Genomic DNA, 20,788 nt, shown 5'->3' with positions numbered 1-20,788 from the left:
CCCTCTGTGTGGGCACATTGTCTGCTTGCCCAGCAATTGTTGGTACAATGAACACAACCCCTGGCTGGGGACTTCATTACCTTCGAAGCACCTGGAAACAATCCCCCACGTTGAGGAGTGCTTAGATCTCATTTATCTGCCACCTGTTATTTGACTCACCCCAGCAAACCCATCAGCTGGGGAGACCAGGTGGTCCCCAATGCCCTCTGGTGCCCCCAGCACACACACACACATGTGCACACCCTGGGCTGGTGGGCTGCACTGCCCATTCTGGACTGGGACCAACTGGGAACGATGCTCTGCCTCCATCCACCTTCCTGCAAAGGCAACAACTAACCGAGACCTCGAGCTTAAAATCAGAAACAAGATGTAGCACAGGTACTTATTTTTAACGAAGGGACCTTCATTAAGCCAAGAGTTCTTTTTGCTTAATTTTTTTCCAAAACGAATGCCAAGTCAATCATGTAATGCAGGCAGGAGACATTAACTCTTTATTCATATATTGATTTAGAAAGGCTTAGTGAGATAGGATTAATGGATTTGATGGTCAGGAAGGACCGTAATCTTCTAGTTTGACCTGCAGCAGAGCACAGGCCTGCTCTTTCTGCAGCCCACCAATCAAGGCAGTTGCAAAAGGGCTTAGCTTTCAATCCATGTCATGGGGAGTCCCCAAAAAGTCACTCCATGCTGGTCCAACACCAACAGCCCTGCTGAAACTGTGCTCTGCTTCCACTTGTGTTATGCCTGACTTCCACTTGTGTTATGCCTGACTTCCACTCGCAGCCCGTGCCTGTTTCAGGTGAAGTTTGTTTCACACTGTTTGTTTTAAATACATCTTCAACATAAGAATGACTCTTTTACTCAGGACTGCTATAAAAGTTAACAGTGGGATTGGGAAAGCCCTCAGAACCACCCGGGATGGATTCGTTTCCTTAATGGTTTCAGCATTACACCTGTGTGGCAGAGACCAAACCCCTTCTCCATGGAGGTACAAACCAAGCACATCCACGCAGTGCCAGCTGTTCGTGTTCCTCTTGGCTGCCTGCTACACTGCAGAGACACTGCGAGCAGCTCAGCACGGAATGGGAAAGGAGTAAAAAGCAGCCACAGAGTGTTACGGCTTTGTTTGGAGGAAGAAACGGGCAGTCCCATTAGCAAAGCATGTCAAATGTCTGAGCCCAGCTCTGCGCACTGCTTGTCTGAGATGTGGTTAGCTAAGGACTCTATGATGTCAAGGAGGAGTGGCTGACTCAGGGAACGGAGGTTTGGCAACTTGGAGACCTTCAAGGAAAAGAAAAACAGAACAGAAAAAAAAAATAACCAAGAAATTAAAACCCTCCCCAAATGGCAGCTGATGTGCTGCTGTTTTACCCCCCCCCACCACCCCACTCAGGCCAATGTGAGGTGTAGAACCACAGCTGTGCAGCCAGGGTGCAGGACACAGCCCACACCACTTCCCATTAGTGCACAGGAAAGGGAGGGGAGCACAGCAGAAATGCTGATCCCAGCACAAGAAAACAGTAATTACTGCTCATAATGACAATTCTGCTGTTACCGGATGCAAACGAAGAGCTCTCTAATGCAGCACCAGGCACAGCACTGAGCTTTGAAGTCTGTTTATCTCCTGTCCTTCAGATCATCTGAACCAACAGAGGATGGGATCTCATCACCCCCAGGTGCTGCTCCGGAGCTGTGGTACCTCAGAGCAGAGCCACGTGGGTTCTGCTTTAATGCCTCCCACAGCCCAAGCAGGAGCAGCAGCCAACAGAAACCTGTGCCACATCAAATGCATGTGAATCTCCAGCAATCTGTACGGTCCTGGGGCTGCTCGAAGCTCAGCTGCACCGAGGGGCTGGTGTCAGAGCACAGGCATACACTTCAGAGCAGCACTTTTATTGGGGCTTCAGCACAGAACTGACACACAAACACCTGCATACGCATTGCCCCAAGGAGTGAACTCAGGGAACAGCTCTTCCATTGGAGTTCTCACTGTGGGGAAAACTCTTTCGTGCTTTAAATCAAGGACAGTATGAACCAAGGTGGGGATGGGGAGCTCACAGCAGCCTGTCTGAGCCTCACTGCCCTGCTGGGCTCACACAGAGGGAACAAATCACCTTTCAGAGTCTGCGGCGTGCAAAGGAGCAGAGCAGCAGGCATTCCTGCCCAGCCACAAAGTGCTGGGCCAAAAATCACACACCAAAGCTCCTCAAGCCAAACACAAACACTGCATGATTACCATTTCTTGCACATCTGCTTGACAGCCTTCCAGCCACATTTTGATGAATGCTGTTCTAACAGGCAACAGTTTGAATATAAAACATCTCTACATATTCTGACTGGTGATGATGAACACAGTTGAGTAACACCCTGCAGTTCAGGTTCTCTTTTTCCTGATATGTTGCAATATTTGTTTCCCTCAGCACATTCCAGTGAGCATCGCTCCAACCTGTCTGCCTTCCTGTGGCCTCCATTGGGAAGCAGACACCCCAGCACCTCAGCTCTCAGGGATTGCAGTGTGTTGCCCCAAAGCCAAGAAGCCATCCCAGCCCCTGGGCTATGTGCAGTGGGAGCCACACTGAGCTGTGCTCCTCTGCAGGACTGGGGGACCAGAAGAAAACACTGCACACAAAGGCAGGGCTGCAGCCTCGTGCTGAGGTCCCTCGAGCAGCTTTTGGGACTCCTGGATGTTCATTCTACTCTCAAAGCTTCTTGTGCACTCTAAGTGATTTGTGGATGTACAATGCACTGAGTTGGAGTGACTGAGGGATTAAACAAAGAAGCTGAATACCCCTCTGAATGTCCAACCTTTAGATGCCATCTGGACATAGCAGTGCTTTTCAAACTTCAGGCATCAACAGAAGGACTGGGAGATTAAACATACAGAAGACAGACCCCTACCTGAGCCATGGAATCAGTAGGTATGGAGCACCCAGAAATCCCAGTTCACAGCCTCTACGCTTTACCTCCAAATATCAGCATTGCTAACAGTTGTACAACAAGGTGGGAAACTCACAGAGGGATCCCCTCCCATATGAACAACATGATGACAATCCTCTCATTCTCCCCAGTGTGGATGGAAATATCAGCACGCCAGACTTGTGACTCTTCCTATCAGCCATGCATCCCAGACATGGAAACCACAACGAGCCCAGCCAGGCCACGTTCATCTGCCTTCTGAGCACATGATTTCTGCACTCCCATCAATGGAGAATGCTTCAGCAGAACTGTGCCCAGCACACTCATAGCTACTACTGAAAGCGAAATGTGCACACACTCAATCCATGCCAAGCTTATCTCGTTGTATGCACAAAAACCCAATGATTGCATGGCACAAAATTAACAGCTGCAACAAGTGGAAATGGAAGCGATTCTGTTTTAGAAGGTCTTTGCATTTCCAGACTAGGATATTCTAGTCTTTTATTTATTGTTCATGTGAGCAGCATGCCTAGCAGATTCGTCAGCGAGTGCCAAGGACACGCAGCCATGTCTCAGCTGTCTCACATGAGGCAGAATGAAATGGATTCCTATGTTAATGTGTCTTTAACCAACGCAGTGACAGAGGACAGCAGCTCTCAAAAGCCCCAGAAAAGATGCAACCAACCTTGGTGAACTGGTGAACAATGATGTGCAGGCAGTGCCTCTTCATGTCCAGCGCCTGGGTCCTGTCAGCTGCCTCCAAAATCTACAGCAAAAGCAAAGGTAAGATCTTTCCTTGTGTGTTGCTCAGACGTACAGCACACAAACACTGCTCTGACTCATAGGAGAGAATTCCTCCGAGCTACGGAAACATCAATGGTTTTCATTACAAACCCAAATCTTTTCTAAACTAATCACAAGTAAACCTTGCATCTAAGATGTGTGGAGTCTTCATGAGAGGAAACTGCAGATCAGTTTCAGAGCTGGGTTCCCTGAGGTGCTGCAGTGAGACTGCTGTGGGCAGGAACCAGAAGCAGTCCGTGCAGGGTTTGATTCTGCTCTCATTGCAGAGGGCTCTGTTTCCTACCATGCAGATGTCTTTGCTATCACAGAGTACTTCTGTCACCTTAAACTTTGTTGCCAGATCAGCACTGATATTAAAACAAGAGTAATGTCACCTGCACACCATTGCTTTGGTTACTACTGAAAAAAAGGTACAGCTCTGAGCCCAGCACTGGCATGCCACACTCACCCCACGGGATGGGAATAAGCCTGCAGACACAGGGCAACACTGCTCAATGGAGAAGGAATAAACCCCACACCCTCTGGATCAGACCCTCAGGCTTTCCTGTATGAAAGTGAAGCAGCTAATTAAGGCTCGCTGATGGCAATTACCTGGAGCACGTTCTCCACCGTGACATTCATTTCCAGATTCTGCTTGCAGTATGCTTGCAGTCTGTTGTTGGAGAAGCCGTAATAGTAAGGTGCAGCAAAGAGGTAGCTGTTCATCTCATTAAGGGAAAAAATATACAGCAAAGGAGCAGCACCGGCGGTGCACACAGACACAGCAGCAGAGGCTGAAATGCAGCTCTTGCTGTTAATGCAGCCCTGACCATCCCCAGCCTGCAGCCAGCAAACCAGAACTGAGTCACTGTATGTGCACCTCACACAGACACTCCAGATTTAAGGATACAGGGAGTCTTCAGGAGGCATGTTTACTTCTCCATAATAAATATATCTAAGCATGGATTCAAACGCTTGTTTGCTGGGAACCATCTCACCTATAGAAATATTCACCTGCCCATCTTCTGGCATGAAAGAACGGAACATGGCTTCAAAGTAACTGGAAAAAAGGAAGTAAGAGTAACATAAAGCATTCAGCACAGGGGTGGTTTAACTCAATGCTGTTTAGAAGCAGCTGTTAAGTACTGCAGTCCTCAAGATGCAAAAGCAGGAGGTAACCTGGGCAAAAACATGGCTGAGCTGTGCTTCGTATGTCTGCCTGTGAGTACTCCAGGCTAAACACCATCTCCCATCAGCACTACCTGAACTTTGGCTCCCTTTCCTGAGAATTGGGACACACGCTGCTTAGATTGCTGTCTAATTTGCATTAATCCCAGCAGAAAGCTGAAAGCATTATGAACCTCCTTGCTATCCACAGGCCGTGACTGCCAATCACACAGGGCTCTTTCTAGAGAGCTGTGAAATGTTCTGGTATAATACTACAGTAATAATACTGAAGATCATGACTGGGACTACAAAGAAACTGAGACAGTATCTGAAATAGAAATGTTACGCAGATGTTTAACGTCACACGGGCATAAAGGTGCAGATATACAAAGCACACATGTCAGGGGTAAACCCACTCAACCCCAATGTAGTGGAGGGAGAACCTCACTGCAAGGTGAGTGACTTGGCTCTGCAGCAAAGCATGGGAACAATCTACTCTCTGTTCTGCACCATTTTTTCCCATGCCCATTCATATCAGCAGGTGAGAAACAGACTCAGGTTTCACACGGTTTGAGATGGATGTTCACCATCAGATCTCCATCTGAGCTCAGTGGACATCTGCTGCTTCCCACTTCACCTTATGCTCAACACCACTTTTCCTTCTTGTGATTTTACAGATCCTTTCTCTTGTAGTGCAGCTTTTATGCTTACAAACCCTCCAGAGAGTCTCTACCATTTTAATTTCCTCCTCTCTTCCCCTGCTGGGTATCAAACTGAAAAATATTTCATCATTGTGCTTTAAAAGCTTTATGACACTTACGGAGCAAAGCTGCAACTTACACCATATGTAGGTACAAAGTTCCTCCTCTATCTCTACAAGAAGCAAGCTGCCCCAGCAGCTGCAAAGTGCAGAGTTCTACACATGCAATAACTTCAGTGGTTGTAATGAACAGAGACTCGCCTGGAGCGGGCTGCAAGGATGGCCTTGTGGGCTGGCCGTGGGTGGCCATCCAAGAGAAGGATGATATCACAGAATTCAATCCCACCTCCTTCCAGGTAAGCCTTCATGTCCTGAATTAAAGAAGTTCCTGAAAGTCAACACAGAAATAGTTAGACACTGCAGTTCCAGCTGTCCATGTGCCATGCCCTCTTTCCATGCCCTCCTTCCTTTGGGATCCCTCGGGTGAGCAGCAAGCAGGCCCTTCCACCTCATCCTGCAGCAAAAGGAGCTTCATCCTTCCCCATCCCATTACTGCCCATCCCAGAAGCACACCCAGCAGCTCTGCCATGCCCTGGGCAAAGCACTGAAAGGTGCATTCTATAGTCCATTTATTTTCCTACACTTGATTTTTCCACCCCTCCTTTTCCAGCCCCCCACCAAAGGAGATGAAAACCTACAGCTTGGTTACCTTCTACCCCACTTAAACTGAAGGCCTGCTGCCTTTTCTTTTAACCTTTTTTTAACATATCTTTCAATTCCTTCTGCCTCTTCCCTCTGATCAGAACAAGGATATTATGCTGTGAGAGGAACGTGAAAACATTTAATGTGATTTTTCACGTATTACAGTGGGGACAATACTCGGACTGAAGCTCAGAGGGGAAAGAACTGGGCTGTTCTGCCTTAGCCCAGGATGCAGCCTACAGCAGTTCTACCAGATGAAGAACTGCAGCTCTGCAGCAGCCTCCTCCTTTGGCAACCTCCTAGACTGAGCAGACCCCCAGCAATCAAAGCCCCACAGCTGATAACTCAGTAAGGCACAACAGTTACCGATGTCGAGCGGCTGGTCGGAATGCATTCGAACAGGAGGCTGCTGCTTCCTCCGGACAATCTCCACTATGAGGGATGAGGAAAGATGCTCAAACTCCTTCATCATTATTACCTGATTAAAATGTGACTCTTTCACCACAAAGTTCAGGCAGTGCTCCTTTAAACAGAAGAGTAATAATAATAATTACTGTTTCTTGCATGAAGTCACTCTATAGAACATCCGTGTCATGTTGGGTGACAGCCAGCCTTTTCCTGAGCTCCTGCCCATGGATCCCAGCACTAGGACTGCCACAGCTTCTCCTTACAAAGCGACCACATCAGCTCCTAACCTGAACAGGAGATGCAGGACAGTTCCACATATTAAGAAAAACCCCACTAAGAAATAATGAGGAAAAGATTAATTGGTTCCCATCCGGCTGCTCTGATGATTTCTAAAATAGGAACCTCAGGAGATGAAGCAAACTCAGACTGGTTGCTCATAGAAGTGCTTTCCATGATTAGAACCCAACGTTTAATCAGAAAGGTGGAGAGATCTTAACTCTTCAATCCTACCCAGTAATGGCACGAGGAGCTGGAAGGATTTCCAGGAAATGGTGTAGACTTTGCCCAACCTCTCCTGACAGGGCTGCAAACAGTCTGAAAGAGACCTTGCAGGCTCTCATATGCCAAATCTGCTACAAAAATCCACGTGGGAGAAAGGTAACAAATGAACCAGACCTAATGCTGAACGGTGAAGGGAATGACAAAAAAAGCAGCCCATTTGGCAGTGCAAACCAAGGCTTTCCCTCAGGATATTTAAATAAGCAAAAATGTCATCTGTACCAGCTCACCATAAGGTGAGTCCAAAATTAGGCCAAGGAATAATTACTAATTTCCATTTTCTGCCATAGTGAGTTCAGCTGCTATCTACAAGGATCTGTGTGGGGACCCATCGGAAACAATGCTTTAAATAAAGCCTGGGATGCCAGGAAGAGCAGCCTTGTGCAGATGGCACTCAGCCATGAGGAGCACTGGGCACTGAGAACCAGGATGCCAACCCAAGAGGATCCTGACCAAGTGGAGCACTGTGGAAGAGCCCCTGTTGCCCTGCTGGCAGCCATGCGGCCTGCTGACCTGCTGTCATTGGCAATGCATCCATCAGTGCTGAGATGCTCCACAGTTCTATGCACCAAAGGCTGTGCCAGCATGCACGTAACTGCTGCTGACTGCTGTGCTCCTGGATGCCTCTCCTTTGCTCACATCCCATGCACAGAGCCCAAGGAAGTGCCGATGCACACCGGCTTGCATAACCCCACGCTGGCTGTAAGCATCATCTCTCTGGCCTGGTGTTCTGCACAGGCTGTCCCAGTCAGCACTGTGTGATTCTGCATGTATTGCTGGTCTTGGGTGGAGAGCTGCTTCTCTGCAGCTGGAAGCAGAATAGGCTCTGGTAACTCTTGGTGGGACCACTGCAGCAAGAGCACGGTCTGAAGGCTGTAAGTATCAGCTCTGCATTTCAGCAAGCGCCTCAGAGTCCCACCATACATAGAGCTGCCAACACTGATTTTCAGATCAAAGGTCTAAGAACTGAGTTTAGTTTTCCATCAGATCAGGTGAAAGAACGCATTAACAGGCTCAGCATTAAACCCCGTGACCAGAAAATGCACTGCTTCCATCTCACTGCAGTGAGAGTCAAATGGGGAAGAGACAAAGTCACTCTGCCCTTTCTATCTTCCAGGACAGACATGCAAAACTATCAGCCACTAAAAAAGCCTACATAATATTCACAAGCTCCTGCAGTACAATCCACAGCGACACAAACTCAGGCAGCCGTAATTATAGGGGAGAACTGAATTTGCAAAGCTGACAAGCTTTTGCAAAACATTAATTACATCAAAATTGTCTTTAATTTCTTATCAGTTACTTTGTATGCAAAATGCGATTACCTTGAGCTGATCCAGCTGAAGCTTGTTAGCATTTTCACACACAATGAGCACATTCTGCAGATCCACAGATGCTTCAATATACTGAAGGCAGAGCTGTTCCAGGCGAGAGAGTTTGAAGTTTAAGGCTAGTTTGTACACATCCATAATGAGTAACACATCCTGCACATGGCCTGAAATCACGAGAGAGAAAAGCCCCTTTCCATGGCACCAGAGTTCACCGAACAAAAGGAGAAACTTTCTCCAAGCATTTCTTCTGACTCAACCCGAGCGTTCAGAGCAGCACGATGGGCAGCCATTGGAAGAGTGTTAATATGGAGAATAAAAAGTTCCACTGCTGCCCAGATTAAACCAAGAACAGATACTGAAAGTGAGAAAGAAGTGATCTCTCAAAATGGAGGTGTGAAAGAGCCACCCTGAATGAGTTTCTGGACAAATGTTTTTCAAGCACATAGAGACACGTACAAACCAAAGGTCAGCCTAGAAGCTGAGGTTACACAGTGCAGAGCGGCTGTGGGACCTGGGCTGACCACTGCAATGGGGCCACTGAGACATCGCCTCCCGGAATAACCCTCCAGTCTTTGCTTTCCTCACAGGGGATCTCTGACCATCTGCTGTAGCTACATTTTGACAGAGAAAAGCCTTCTTGCATGTTATTTGGCTTCCCAGTGTCTAATAAGGAAAATCCCATTTGATAGGCGTGCCAAGTGCCATTAGCTCAGCACAGAGGATCCCCCAGGGCAATGCCCTCTGAACCCGGGAGCAGCCAGGAATACACAAAGTCAGGGTGGGAGCTGAGGAGGATCCCAGCAGACCGGTAATGCTGCAGAGAGGTAAACACTGGGGAGAACTGGGGAGGCCAGGGAGGAGGGCAACCTGCTGCAACAAAGGGAGAAGCTGGGTGTGATAATCCTCCTTTGGTCTGAACCGTTCTGCAAGGAACACACCGAGGATTAGGGGAACAGCTGAAAGCTGGGTCTGCTAATTTCAGCAGAAGCCAGTAAGGAGGTTCCCTCATCCTCATTAATTAAGCTTTGCAAGGAAAGCTTTGGAACAACTGCATACAAATTAATATTTTACTGAGGATGATCTTTTCTAGAATAGAAAGATCTCAAACCAAAGCTGAAGCAAAGATATCAGAGTTAGAGCTGATGCACCTCCATTTGAACACCTGTGCTGTGCAGCCTCAGCTCCCTTTCCTCCCCCAGCTGGAGTTCCCTCTGGGTACCCCACTGCCAATCCCACAGCCCAACAGCACTCTACCAGGGCCAGGAGTCAGATCTGCTGCTCTGGAGCTGACAGATCTCTGGCAATTACCTCCTGGCCTCCAACTGCTTAATAACATAGGGATCTTCAATGTGTGCATCTAATGGACTCTTCTTAAGGCACTCCCTTGTCTGAGCATTTAGAAGAGATGATAGATACTGTCTTTCTTGGCCTTTCAGTGCAGCCCTAGTTTGCAATGGACCAAACAATAGCAGAAAAACATTTGCTGTCAGTGCTTATCCTGCTGCCCTACCTTTGCGAGGGTATTTTATTTTATCTGTGTACAGAAACTGCATGAGCAACTCGAAGGGCTGCGCTTCAGCCTCTCGGATGGGCACTTCAAGCAGCGGCTGCAGGCGGCACAGTTTGACATTGCCACCAATGCCATCCTTCTGACACGCTGCGTGTCCCTCATCTTCAATGTCTTGCTTCGATTTCTAGTGAGACAGGAAAAACACTCCAGCATGGCAACAAGGCTGCATTAGCACACAGGTTACTATCAAACCAAAGACCCTTCTCATTGCTGCACAGGTATCTGAAGACCTCATTATCTTCAAAGTTATGCCCAAGATAACAAGCAGTCCATGTGCATTACAATTCCTGTTTGTTCTGTGCAATGTGACAAACACGGATGGGAACAAAAATGAACCCCTAGATCAATGAATGAATTTCTCTAAGCTCACACTTCTGTCCCAACAGAGACAGCATCTCTCCTTGGACAAGGCAGAAGGAAGGTGCAGAAGCAAGTTCCACAGATTCCTGCATTGCAATGGCAGAGCTCAAGTGCTGCACAACAGTATTTTAAGCCTCTCTGTTACTTCCAAGTTTTGCTCTGACAACCTTTCCTGGTGAGGATGAATCTGTGGGGTGGCTATGCAATGAACTGCAGAGCAATGAGACATCCATATGGATGGATGGAGGTAGTGTGCTACCACATGCTGAAGGACAACAGCAAGTTTTTGGTGAGAAGTTGTAAGTAAAGCTGATGGATAATGCTCCAAACTCCAGAAAAACCATGCAGTATTGAGGTAAAAGGCAGCCAGTCTCAAAACCTTAATCCTGCCTTCCCTCTAATCTGTCTCATCTCATCGGCCATCCCCAACAACACACAGCATTTGTCCTCCCTGCAGTGAGCAGCGCATGTACCTTCCCAGCAGCGCTCCACAAGATTAGAACTGAGACAGCCAGGAGAGCTCCAAGAACCAACCCCAAATCCAGATCACTGATCAGCTTTGGCTCCTCCATTTTCTGCCCCTGGCCTGCCCCGATGCCCACCCAGCAGTCTTTGTTAATGCTAATTATCCTCTTTATTTTACAGGCCCAAGAGCATCTTAGGGTCCTACATCTGTCCCAGCAGATACTGTTTTCTTCCTAACAACCTGATTTCCCCAACAGGGCACAGTAAGCATCACCTCACCACAATGACTTCTCAGGAACGCTCACCTGTTTCAGCCTCTCCCTCGCCTGCATGATTTTCTTTTTCAGCCACTTGCAGCGGGCCGTCACAATTGCGGTGTGTCCTCGGACCCGCTCCTCCTTCTGCCAAAGGAAGGGGCAGAACACCCGTCAGACATTAATTCCCAGATCACACAGAGGCGGCAGATGGCAGCAGCAGCAGCAGCAACCCCGGGCTGTACTCCAGATCACCAAACATTTACTGCAAGTTAGAATGAAAGGCAGCCCTGCATCTGCTCCTCACATCCAGGTGAAATTCAACACCAGTTTTCCCCAAGGGCTGAGCAATGGCAAACACCATTTGGGAAAGTCTTTGTTACGGTCGCTGAGCAGAAGCTGCTGCACAGGTCCTGTTGTGGGCTGTGCATCTCAGCACTGCATCTGATTTCATTTTGAATGGTAGTTTTCAAAATAACACTCTGCTTGGTTGCTGTTGTTCCTCATGATTTATTTATTCTGCTCTGGTTCATAATCTGTTCTGTTCTTGAAGCACCATCTGATCTCTGTATGGTCTTTAGTAACTCTTTAGCATAAGAGAAATAGCAGATGAGTTGAAATTTCTCATCTTTTCCATTGCAAACATTCTTTTTATTCCTCTGTGCTGCTTTTCCTCTCTCTATTTTGGTAATTAAGAAGTGGCTCTGGAGGTAATATAGAGATCTGCAGAGCACTGAGCTGCTCCTCCAGGAACCATTTGGGACCTCAGAGCTCAGCAGTGGTTTGTATCACTTTCATACTGCAGACTCGCAGAGTTCCTTCTCCTTTATGAACTTATCAGATTAGTGCAGCTTAGCAAACCAGGGCACCTGCAGCATGATGCTGCTCCTCAGGCTACATTCCATGGGCACCATCACTGCACTGTTTGCTTTTTGTACGTGCTATATAAGCAGTCACAGCCCTGTCAGGACCACCTCTTCCCATCAAATCCAATGTGACTTTCATCAAAACCCACTCACCTCTCCCAAAACAAACTCCAAGTCACTGAACTGCCTGTTTTCCCACAGCCTTCCGTAATCTTCATGCAGAGTGCATTTCGGGTAACAGGAAAACTGCAAGGAAGATAAAATCCCACATCAGACATTTCTGTTTGTGTCACTCACCCATATCCAAAAGCATTTATCCCAGCATCTGCTCAGACAGCGACTCTCAGAAGGTTTTATTCCATCAGTATTTGACAGCTGGGTCTGGAGCACAGAGGAACCCATGGGGGCAAAGTGAGCCCACACAAGAGCCTCCAAGCAGAGCTGGATGTGGAAGGACAAGCACAGAATGAAGGGGGAGGCGTGAAGCTGCTGACCCACCTGGAATCTGTACATCTCCCCACTGCGGATGTTGTTGTCCACCGTCCCACCAAAGATGTACATTGCATCTGAGATAACAGCTGCAGCGTGGAAGAGCCGCCCGCTGGGCAACTGGGGGAAGAAATGGACAAAGGGGAGGGAATAAATACAACCATCCCTTCAAAATCATCCGTAGGAGATCAATGGCAAGAGGTGTAAAATGTTCTGTGTGCAGCCTGAAGCAGCACAGCCATGTGCACCCCGAGAGCAATGCCTACAGAATCATACGGTTGTTTCCTATGGCACAGCCACTTTCTGCCCACTGCACTTTGTGCCAGCCCTGTGTGCATGCAGGGCTCCTCCTGCACAGCCCACACAAACCAAAACCGGCGCCCAAAGCGCTGTGCCACAAAGCAAATATAGCACTGCAGCAGCTGCTGGCTCAGAGCTGCAGCAATGCCTTTCTATGGGCCAGCTCACACATTTCACCCAGTGGCACAGACCTCACAAACCAGCACACCTCCATGGAGCAGCCAGCCTTCATGCAGTGACAACAAGTTTCTCCTGGTTCCACCAGGCTGCTGTGTTTTCTGGGCAGCGCAGTTCCTGGGCTCAGCCATGTCCCTGCTCTTTGATTTGATTTTATGAACGTGATACTTCAGCTTGTTTTTTAATTCAAACTCTTCCCTCACCCTGATTGATTTGCAGTTCAGAAAGCAGCCTTTTCATTTACAAAACACTTTTGTTTTTCTTCCAACTGTAGCATTTTCACAATCACTGCCATAAAGGAAACGTGAATCATTGCAATACGTTTGTGAGTCACTCTGTGCTTTGCTAGTCACGGCATTTCCACCTCCAGCACTCAGTAAGGACCCCTATAGCAATGGAGTTTCATCTGCAACGGTTGGTACCAGAGACTTGTAACAGCACCTTGCCATTTACTAATTAACTTCAGCAATCAACGCCAGTCATTTTAAATAGTCGTACTGCAGTCTGGAACTCTGCATGAAGAGAAATGTAAATATTGAAGGACAACCCAGAAAAAGAAACAAAACAGGAAGGCCGTGCACAGTTCATCAAAACATTCTGCAGCCAAATGCTTCAGGAATCGGAGCAGAACTCAGCCAGCATGGAGCTCCCACTGCAACCACAGCTCACAGAGCTCTGCAGCCCCGCAGCTCCACTGCAGCTCTGCACAGAAATGCAGCAAGGAGACACTCAGAGACAAAAAGAAGAACAAAAGCTGAAAGGTTTGTAGAGTGCAGGAGTGGAAACAGCTGCAGAGAAGCCCGCCAGGCTTTGTGCTCCCCAGTCCACCAACGCCAGATGCCAGAAAGTCCCACTCTATCTTGAATTCCTTGCTGGGAGACCTCCCAGGCTGACAAACCAGCTGCTGAATACGTGCAAGCCAAGCAGTTTGTATGGAACAGGTATGCAGTAATACGTGCAATGCTAGACCAGCAGTCCTGGGGGCTCCGCAGAGGTAAAAGGTGACAAAGAATTTACAAATCTGAAACAGAGCCACAAAAGCTTCCAGCTGTGTGCAGCACCAGCACAGCAGCACGAGGTCCTGCAGCTGCATGGTCTCCAACAGCAGACACAGACACAGCCCTCTGCTCCCAACCTGTGCACGTTGTGCAGCACAGCAATGTGCAGCCAAGGGCTGGGAGTGAAGCTGGAACAGCACAGGGCTGACCAGAAGGATGGAATCTGAGCTCCTTTTCTGGGCAGGATTTTTGACATTTGTGTTTTCTGAACCACTGCAAAAACAGTCTCAGCCCACACAGCAGCACAAAGCCCAGTTTGGGAAAGGAACCCCAGGAAATGGCCATCCTCTCTCTTATTCACAGCACACACGGGGCTGCACAAAGCCTCACATGAGACACACTGCCCCCAAATGGATTCGGTAACTCCAGCTCCCATTCTTATCCCCCAGTTATTGTGATCTCCTTACGTTATTAGCAGTGCTGACAGAAAGAATCCTCGCCTCAGCCCTGACAGCTCTGCAGCCCCGGGTTGCACACTGTGCTCACAGCACACTGACCTGTTTCATCTGCTGAAGTGCTTTCCCTATTTTAGGTTAACAAGATTTGTGAGCTCAAGATGGAATCTTCACTTTCAACAGCACAACCCATCAGCCACCCCTCCTCCCCTCCCCATGTTTCCCTACGCTGCTGCCATAGCTCACATCACCTTTTAGAACCCACTCCTTTGGCATTTCTTGCACCCAGAACCCATCTCAGTACTCACTCCAGCCAGCACAAACTCAGATCTCATCCTGTGGTGCTCCTCGGGGCTCTGATCTGACTCACAAAGCTGTGCCTTAGTTTTGCTCCTCCATGCTGCAGCCCAGCAATCATTCAAATAGCTGAGATCAGAGCCCTGAGCTCCAACTTAGGGCTGATTCCACCTACATCAAAATTAATTTAATTAAACCTGTGCAAACCCTCACATAAACTCATTGGTTTCGGTATTAACCTCACTAGGAACACTCAGCTTTACTCAAAGTCCTCAGCAAATGAAGCTGAATCACCGTAAAAGCAGCATTAAGCCAAATGAACATTTCCCACCCAGGGGTTGGGAGCAGCTTTTGATGCACCTCAGAGCTCACATGCAGAGCTACAGCTCAAACAGCTCTTGGGCTGCAGTTTAGGTGAGAAGGCTCTCAAACTGGAACACCACAAGCTCCTACAGGACTCAGCAGGGAGTCACTGGCAGCAGCTGTTATATCACAAGATGCACAATCACATCACAGAGTGCCTACAGGAGATGGTCCATGCTACACTGGGAGGTAAACTAAGGAGCACAGAGGCAATGCATCTATGTTACTACACAGTGCTATGCTATGTCAGCTCATACAGCCAAAAATACCATCAGCACTTCCAGGCCCTTTCCATTACAGGGAGCTTTTCTCAGCTACCCACAATGACTAAAGCTTGTAACTCACTGTTTCCAAGGGTATTCTTAAGGGAAACTGTTCAGCAAAAACATTCTCTGTTCCTAGATGTGTTCCTTTGCATATATGCTGAAACAGACCATTTGCCTGGGCCCACCTTAACAAGGAATCCAAAGCACCGAGGATTTCATCATTAAGACTGCAGGCAATCAGGAGATATCAGGGGAAAGCTGTGATTTCCTGTTTGCTTTCAAGGCCATTGACAAAAGTTTTGAACAATGCAACACAAATGAATGGTCCCCAAAGGACAAAGCAGAGCAACCACTCCTCATTCAAAATCCCATTTCCTATCTTTCAGATATCAAACCTTATATCCGCTTAATGTGAGTCATGGTAGCACTGCTCTGCTGCAGCACCTCACCCTGCATGCACTGCAGGCACAAACGTCCTCAGCCCATCACCCACACAAGCCCAAACTTCTCTTTTTGGGGGGAGAATTCTATAATAAACATCACTGAGAAATGAAATGAATGCATTTAACAGAAAGGAACTGAGGTGTGGAACAACCCAAACTATGGTCATTTTCCTTCCTTTAACCTTTTTCTTTAATAAATCTCATGTTCTTCAAGACGTCTCTCCGGTTTGCTGAGCACAAACTTGGAAAGGTCACAGCTACGATGATCCAGGATTTAAAAAGGTATTTTCTAGAGGATGCAACTCTGAACACTGAACTTCCTTTACATACAACCATAGAACCACCTGCGTGGTGCTGAATTTCATCTCCTCGAGCTGAAAAGGACACCCTGGCAGCTCCACACCTGAAGGCCATGAGCTCTGGTCAGGGACTCAGTGCTGGAATCTGGGGTTTTGTTCCATCAGAACATCTCTTCTGCCTGAAGATACCTCAGTGGGTGTAACTGCTCTGCACAGGGAGACCGTGGCACTCACCCACAGTGCGATGAGTTGATCCATCCTCAGAGCACAGCACAGCGATCCCCCACCAGCACTGTGCCTCAAAGCAAAGCCAAGGGAGCTCACCAACACGCTGAGCTCTCTCCTTGCTTATTTACAGCAGAAAAAAGTTCAGAGCTCTGAGTGTCAGAAGCACACGCTGTTCCTGGCTTCAGAAGGCCAATGATGGCACTGAGACAGATCAGTGCCATTCCCTCTTCAGGTTCTGCAGACTCTGCCCACTTAACACCAGAAGCGGTGCAAAGGAAGAAAGGATTAAGGAAAAGCATCACAGGAACCTGAATGGCATTCAGCTGTCAGATGGATGCTGACCTGCTTGCATGTCTGCTTCAGCTGTGGTGCTGCTCAGCAGAGCAGTAATGCAGTGCTGCTGAGGTCTCATTGCAGAACACAAAACACATCCTCACAACCCAGCTGCTGAAAACACATTTAAACTCGACAAAAGGCTGCATGGATTCTTTCCCTACGTGCCAACAGGGGAATGGTGGGCAGCACTGCTGCAGGGAGGGCTGAGCTCAGGAAGCAGCCCTGCTCATGGGGGGTGCAGAGCACTGTGAGGAAGTGAGGTGGGAGGAAGGCTCCCATCATCTTCAGATCTGCGTGTGATCCTTTCTGATGTGTAATCACCTGCGTAATGGAGAGCCTTCATCCCTGCAGCTCACCACAAAGCCGAGTGCTGCTTCCCCACACAGTGGCCAATACAAGCACTCAGAACACACTGCTGCATCAGCTGAGCTACCTGCAGATGGCTTACAGTGAGATCCATGAGAATGAGCCTGTGCAGTCAGCACTGCTGTTCCAAAGGCAGGCAATGTGTGTATGTGTGCAGGCTGCCTTCTGTGTTCTGCACACTGGGAGGGCATCGCACTGCCAGCAGCACAAACCCAGCACTGCAATGCCAGCACATCTCTGAGCAGAGCACTGCACAGCACAATGCTGACACCCCACCACACAGCTGTGATGGTTGTTCACAGGGTGACTTTGTTTCTCATTTCTGTTGGGTAACGATCGGCTCAAAACTTGAATTACAAGATGGAAAGTAAAAGGCAGAGAGGAAAGCTGAGGGTTTTACCTCGCTGTCGGGGCTGGGCTGGATAACCTCCCACGTCTGTGAGTCCACATCATAGCAGTGCAGCTCATTGGGCAGTGTGTTGTCCGCCGCACCACCGAACACGTAGAGGTGCCGGTCAAATGCAACCATGGTGTGACCATAGCGGCGCTGGGGGGGTGGGGGGGAGCCCCGCAGGAGGTGCTCAGTGGGAATCCGTGTCCATCTGAGACAGCAAACAGGGTGAGGGAGAACAGCATTACAAAGTGAGCTACGCAGTCCCACCCAGACAACCCCTGTCTTATTTAATCCATCCCTTCATGTCACGAAAGGCAGCACTGCTCTCAGCAACTTCAGCTCAAGAAGTAGAGAACAATTTTGCACTGTGTCACTGTCTGCACTTACATTTTTTCCTTGAATTCAAACTGAAAGAGATTGTTGGTGATCTTCGCTCCGCTCTGCCCCGAGAAGACAAACATCTTGTCTTTGCATACAGCCACGGGAAAATTGCAGCACGAAGGGGGGATCTCACCGCTCTGTTCAATCTGAAAGACAAGGATGTTCAATCAGAAACGTGGCAGCATGACACCACGCATTGCAGGACCATCTGCAGACAGAGCACACGGGCAGCATTCAGTCCATTCCAAATGAGATCTTACCTCTTCCCAGCATGTCAGCTCTCTATCCTGGAGGCCGATTGTCCACATATCGTTCAACCTGTGTTATGAGACACAAAAGTCCAATTGGAAACTAGTTTTCGCCAGAGTTAGCTCATGGAGTTTAACGAACAGAGACTGTATGTTCTCAGCATGCACAGAGTCATAGAACTGTAGGGCTGGGAGGGACCTCAGGAGGACCCCATCCCAAAGCAGCTTCTTTGGAAGGAAAGAGTCTCCACCAACATTAAAACCAAATCCTATTAGAATCCTTCTGTCCCCCAGCCGGGTGTTTCACCACCACCTCAGCCCGGCTCAGCACCCCTTCAGCAACCTGCACACAACAGCTGCACACAGCAGCTCTGCCTGGAGATTAACAAGAAACCCCAGGCTGTGAGTTTTCAGCACCATCAGAAGGTCTGCAGACCTTCTAAGAAACGCTCATCTGCCGGATTTCAAAGATCACTCAGCATCAAAGATCACTCAGCATCTTTGCAGCCATGCAGACAACTGGCAAACTGCAAAGACGCAATGCTCAGCACCAGCACTGCTCTGCAGAGCTCCTGGGGGTGCTGCAGTGACTCGGTGCATGTTGTACAAGAGGTGAGATGGCAGCAACTGGGATGGCACAGGGAGGCAGCAGCCCCGCCACGCACCGCGCGTTGCCATCGTATCCCGCAAAGATCCACAGCTTCTCACTGTACACCGTCGCACCGTGAGCCGACCTCGCCACTGGCAGCCTGCAATGGAGGAGAACATTCCTTCAGCACCCAGGGAATCGCCCTGAGGAGGATGTGCACGAGGTGAAGGGCACAACTGCGCCTTCATGGGGCCCTGAGCAAAGAGCGGCCTTCCAAAAGGGTGTGTGTCAGAACATCACACCCTGCTTCCATCCCCGAGCTGTCCAGATCTCCTTACCTTCCTTCAGTCTTCCACTCTGTCCACTGTCCGGTTGCAAACTTATATTCAAAGAGATCGTTTTTATTCTTCAGATTGGAATTGGAATAAATGTCTCCAGTATAACCACCTGGGCAACGACAGCTTTGTTAGACAGCCCACAGCATCAATTCTTACAGTGGGGTACATGAAAAGTGCAGGCCCCACACAGAGAGGCTGCAGGGCTCCTGATGACTACAGGTGGGAGATCCTCCACTCCTCCCTGTGAGCACTGTGACAACGAGCTCCAAGACTCCACCTTCAAAGCTTCAAAGCTAAAGCTGGAATCACAGCCAGCCGTGGATTTGTTACTGAATGCTTTCACTGAACACTTGGAGGCTCCCTAAAAACATCATGTTCTTCTGAAATAAAAAAGCACCAGCACAGCTATTATTCCAAACACAGAGCTGTCGTCTGTCTTACCGAACACAAACATGCTGCTCCCATAGACCACAGCCGAGTGGTGATACCGCGGTGCTGGTGGGGTCCCCGTGGTAAAAGCCCTGCAGGACATTTAGAACATCAGCAATCAAACATCCCTGTTGTGCTTCAGGCCCTGCAAGTCTGTGCACACAGCCAACATAACTGCTGCAAGTGATCTGCTGTCACCGAGCTCTTCCTTCACTACATCACCCACGATTTCATGAAGTACCACAAGAGCTGATGAGCTGATGGTGTATCAACACAGAGATCTGTTTGGTGGAGATACCAAACGAGGTGCAGAGACAACACGGCACACAGCGGGCTGAATGGGGGAGCAGAGCCCAGCCCTGCCAGCCCTCAGGGCCGCAGCAGCCCACTCACTGCATGGCTCCATGCACGGCAATGCTGCTGGGCCGGAGCTGTGCCCCACAGCAGCCCTCGGTTGTGGATGGGGACACACACACTCGCTCCTTCCCCCACTCTTAGCGCCTGGATGTTGCCGTGCAGGAAAGCAGCGCTGCCTCCCACGGCCCACCTGCACCACGAGCAATCCTTCACGTCGAAGCGCAGCAGGTCGTTCAGCATCGTCTTCCTGCGGGGAGGAAACGTACAGGAACTGCGGCGGCCGCAGCGCTGCTGTGCTGGGGGCCCTCAGAGCCTCCACAGCCAGCACAGCGTCCCGCCGCCCGTTCCCGGATCCCCTCACATCCCCCCCTCGGGCCCGTTCCCCCTCCCCGCTCCCCTCGCTCTCCCCCCGCTCCCTGCTCACCCGTTGTCCCCGCCGAACACGTAGATGGCGTCCCGATAAGCCACCACGGTGTGTTTGCTGCGCCTGCGGGCGGCACGGAGCGTCGTTCAGCAGCGCCCACAGCCGCGGCCCGCATCGCCAACCCCCCCCCTCGGCGCCCCGCCGCTCACCGGGCGCCCACGAACTCATCGCAGGGCGGGAGGCGGCGCCAGCGGTGCACCGTCTCGAAGGGCCCGAAGTTGAGGGTGAGGTACTCGACGCTGTCCGAGCAGCTGTGGTCGAAGTCGACGCTCGGAGCCACCTTCGAGCGCCCCGAGCCGCCCGCGGGGGTCCCGGCCGCCGCCATGGCGCCGCCAACGCCGACGGACTACGGCTCCCTGCGTGCACCGCGCGGGGGCGGAAGTCGGCCCGGCGGCAGAGGGAGGCGCTGTTGGAGATAGAGGTCTCGAGTTCGAGGCCCCGCAGCGCCGCTCGGCTCCGGACCGCGGAACTAAAGGAGTGTGAAAGGAGAAGCGAGGCGGTTTGATCCGTTAAAAGCATTTATTGACTTAG

At 49.6% G+C, this 20,788-nt stretch overlaps 1 protein-coding gene across 1 annotated transcript; it reads right to left on the bottom strand.

Moving 5' to 3' along the window:
* Nucleotides 1-468: 468 nt before the first annotated feature.
* Nucleotides 469-20,614, bottom strand: LZTR1 (leucine zipper like post translational regulator 1). The gene is made up of 20 exons (XM_072355960.1): nucleotides 20,407-20,614; nucleotides 20,258-20,320; nucleotides 20,024-20,080; nucleotides 19,489-19,568; nucleotides 19,048-19,156; nucleotides 18,786-18,869; nucleotides 18,133-18,190; nucleotides 17,879-18,018; nucleotides 17,498-17,699; nucleotides 12,579-12,689; nucleotides 12,234-12,326; nucleotides 11,266-11,361; nucleotides 10,076-10,259; nucleotides 8,560-8,729; nucleotides 6,635-6,791; nucleotides 5,828-5,954; nucleotides 4,610-4,759; nucleotides 4,312-4,417; nucleotides 3,602-3,682; nucleotides 469-1,281 (listed from the first exon to the last, which is right to left on the bottom strand). Exons 1-20 carry the CDS (start codon nucleotides 20,580-20,582, stop codon nucleotides 1,165-1,167), a joined length of 2,361 nt encoding a protein of 786 aa, XP_072212061.1. The 5' UTR covers nucleotides 20,583-20,614; the 3' UTR covers nucleotides 469-1,164.
* Nucleotides 20,615-20,788: the final 174 nt, after the last annotated feature.

This window comes from Excalfactoria chinensis, chromosome 23 (genome assembly GCF_039878825.1).
Source record: "Excalfactoria chinensis isolate bCotChi1 chromosome 23, bCotChi1.hap2, whole genome shotgun sequence".
In the NCBI taxonomy this organism is placed as follows: Eukaryota; Metazoa; Chordata; class Aves; order Galliformes; family Phasianidae; genus Excalfactoria; species Excalfactoria chinensis.
The sequence above is the reverse complement of the archived record's forward strand: the minus strand, read 5'-3'. Positions and strand labels throughout refer to the sequence as shown.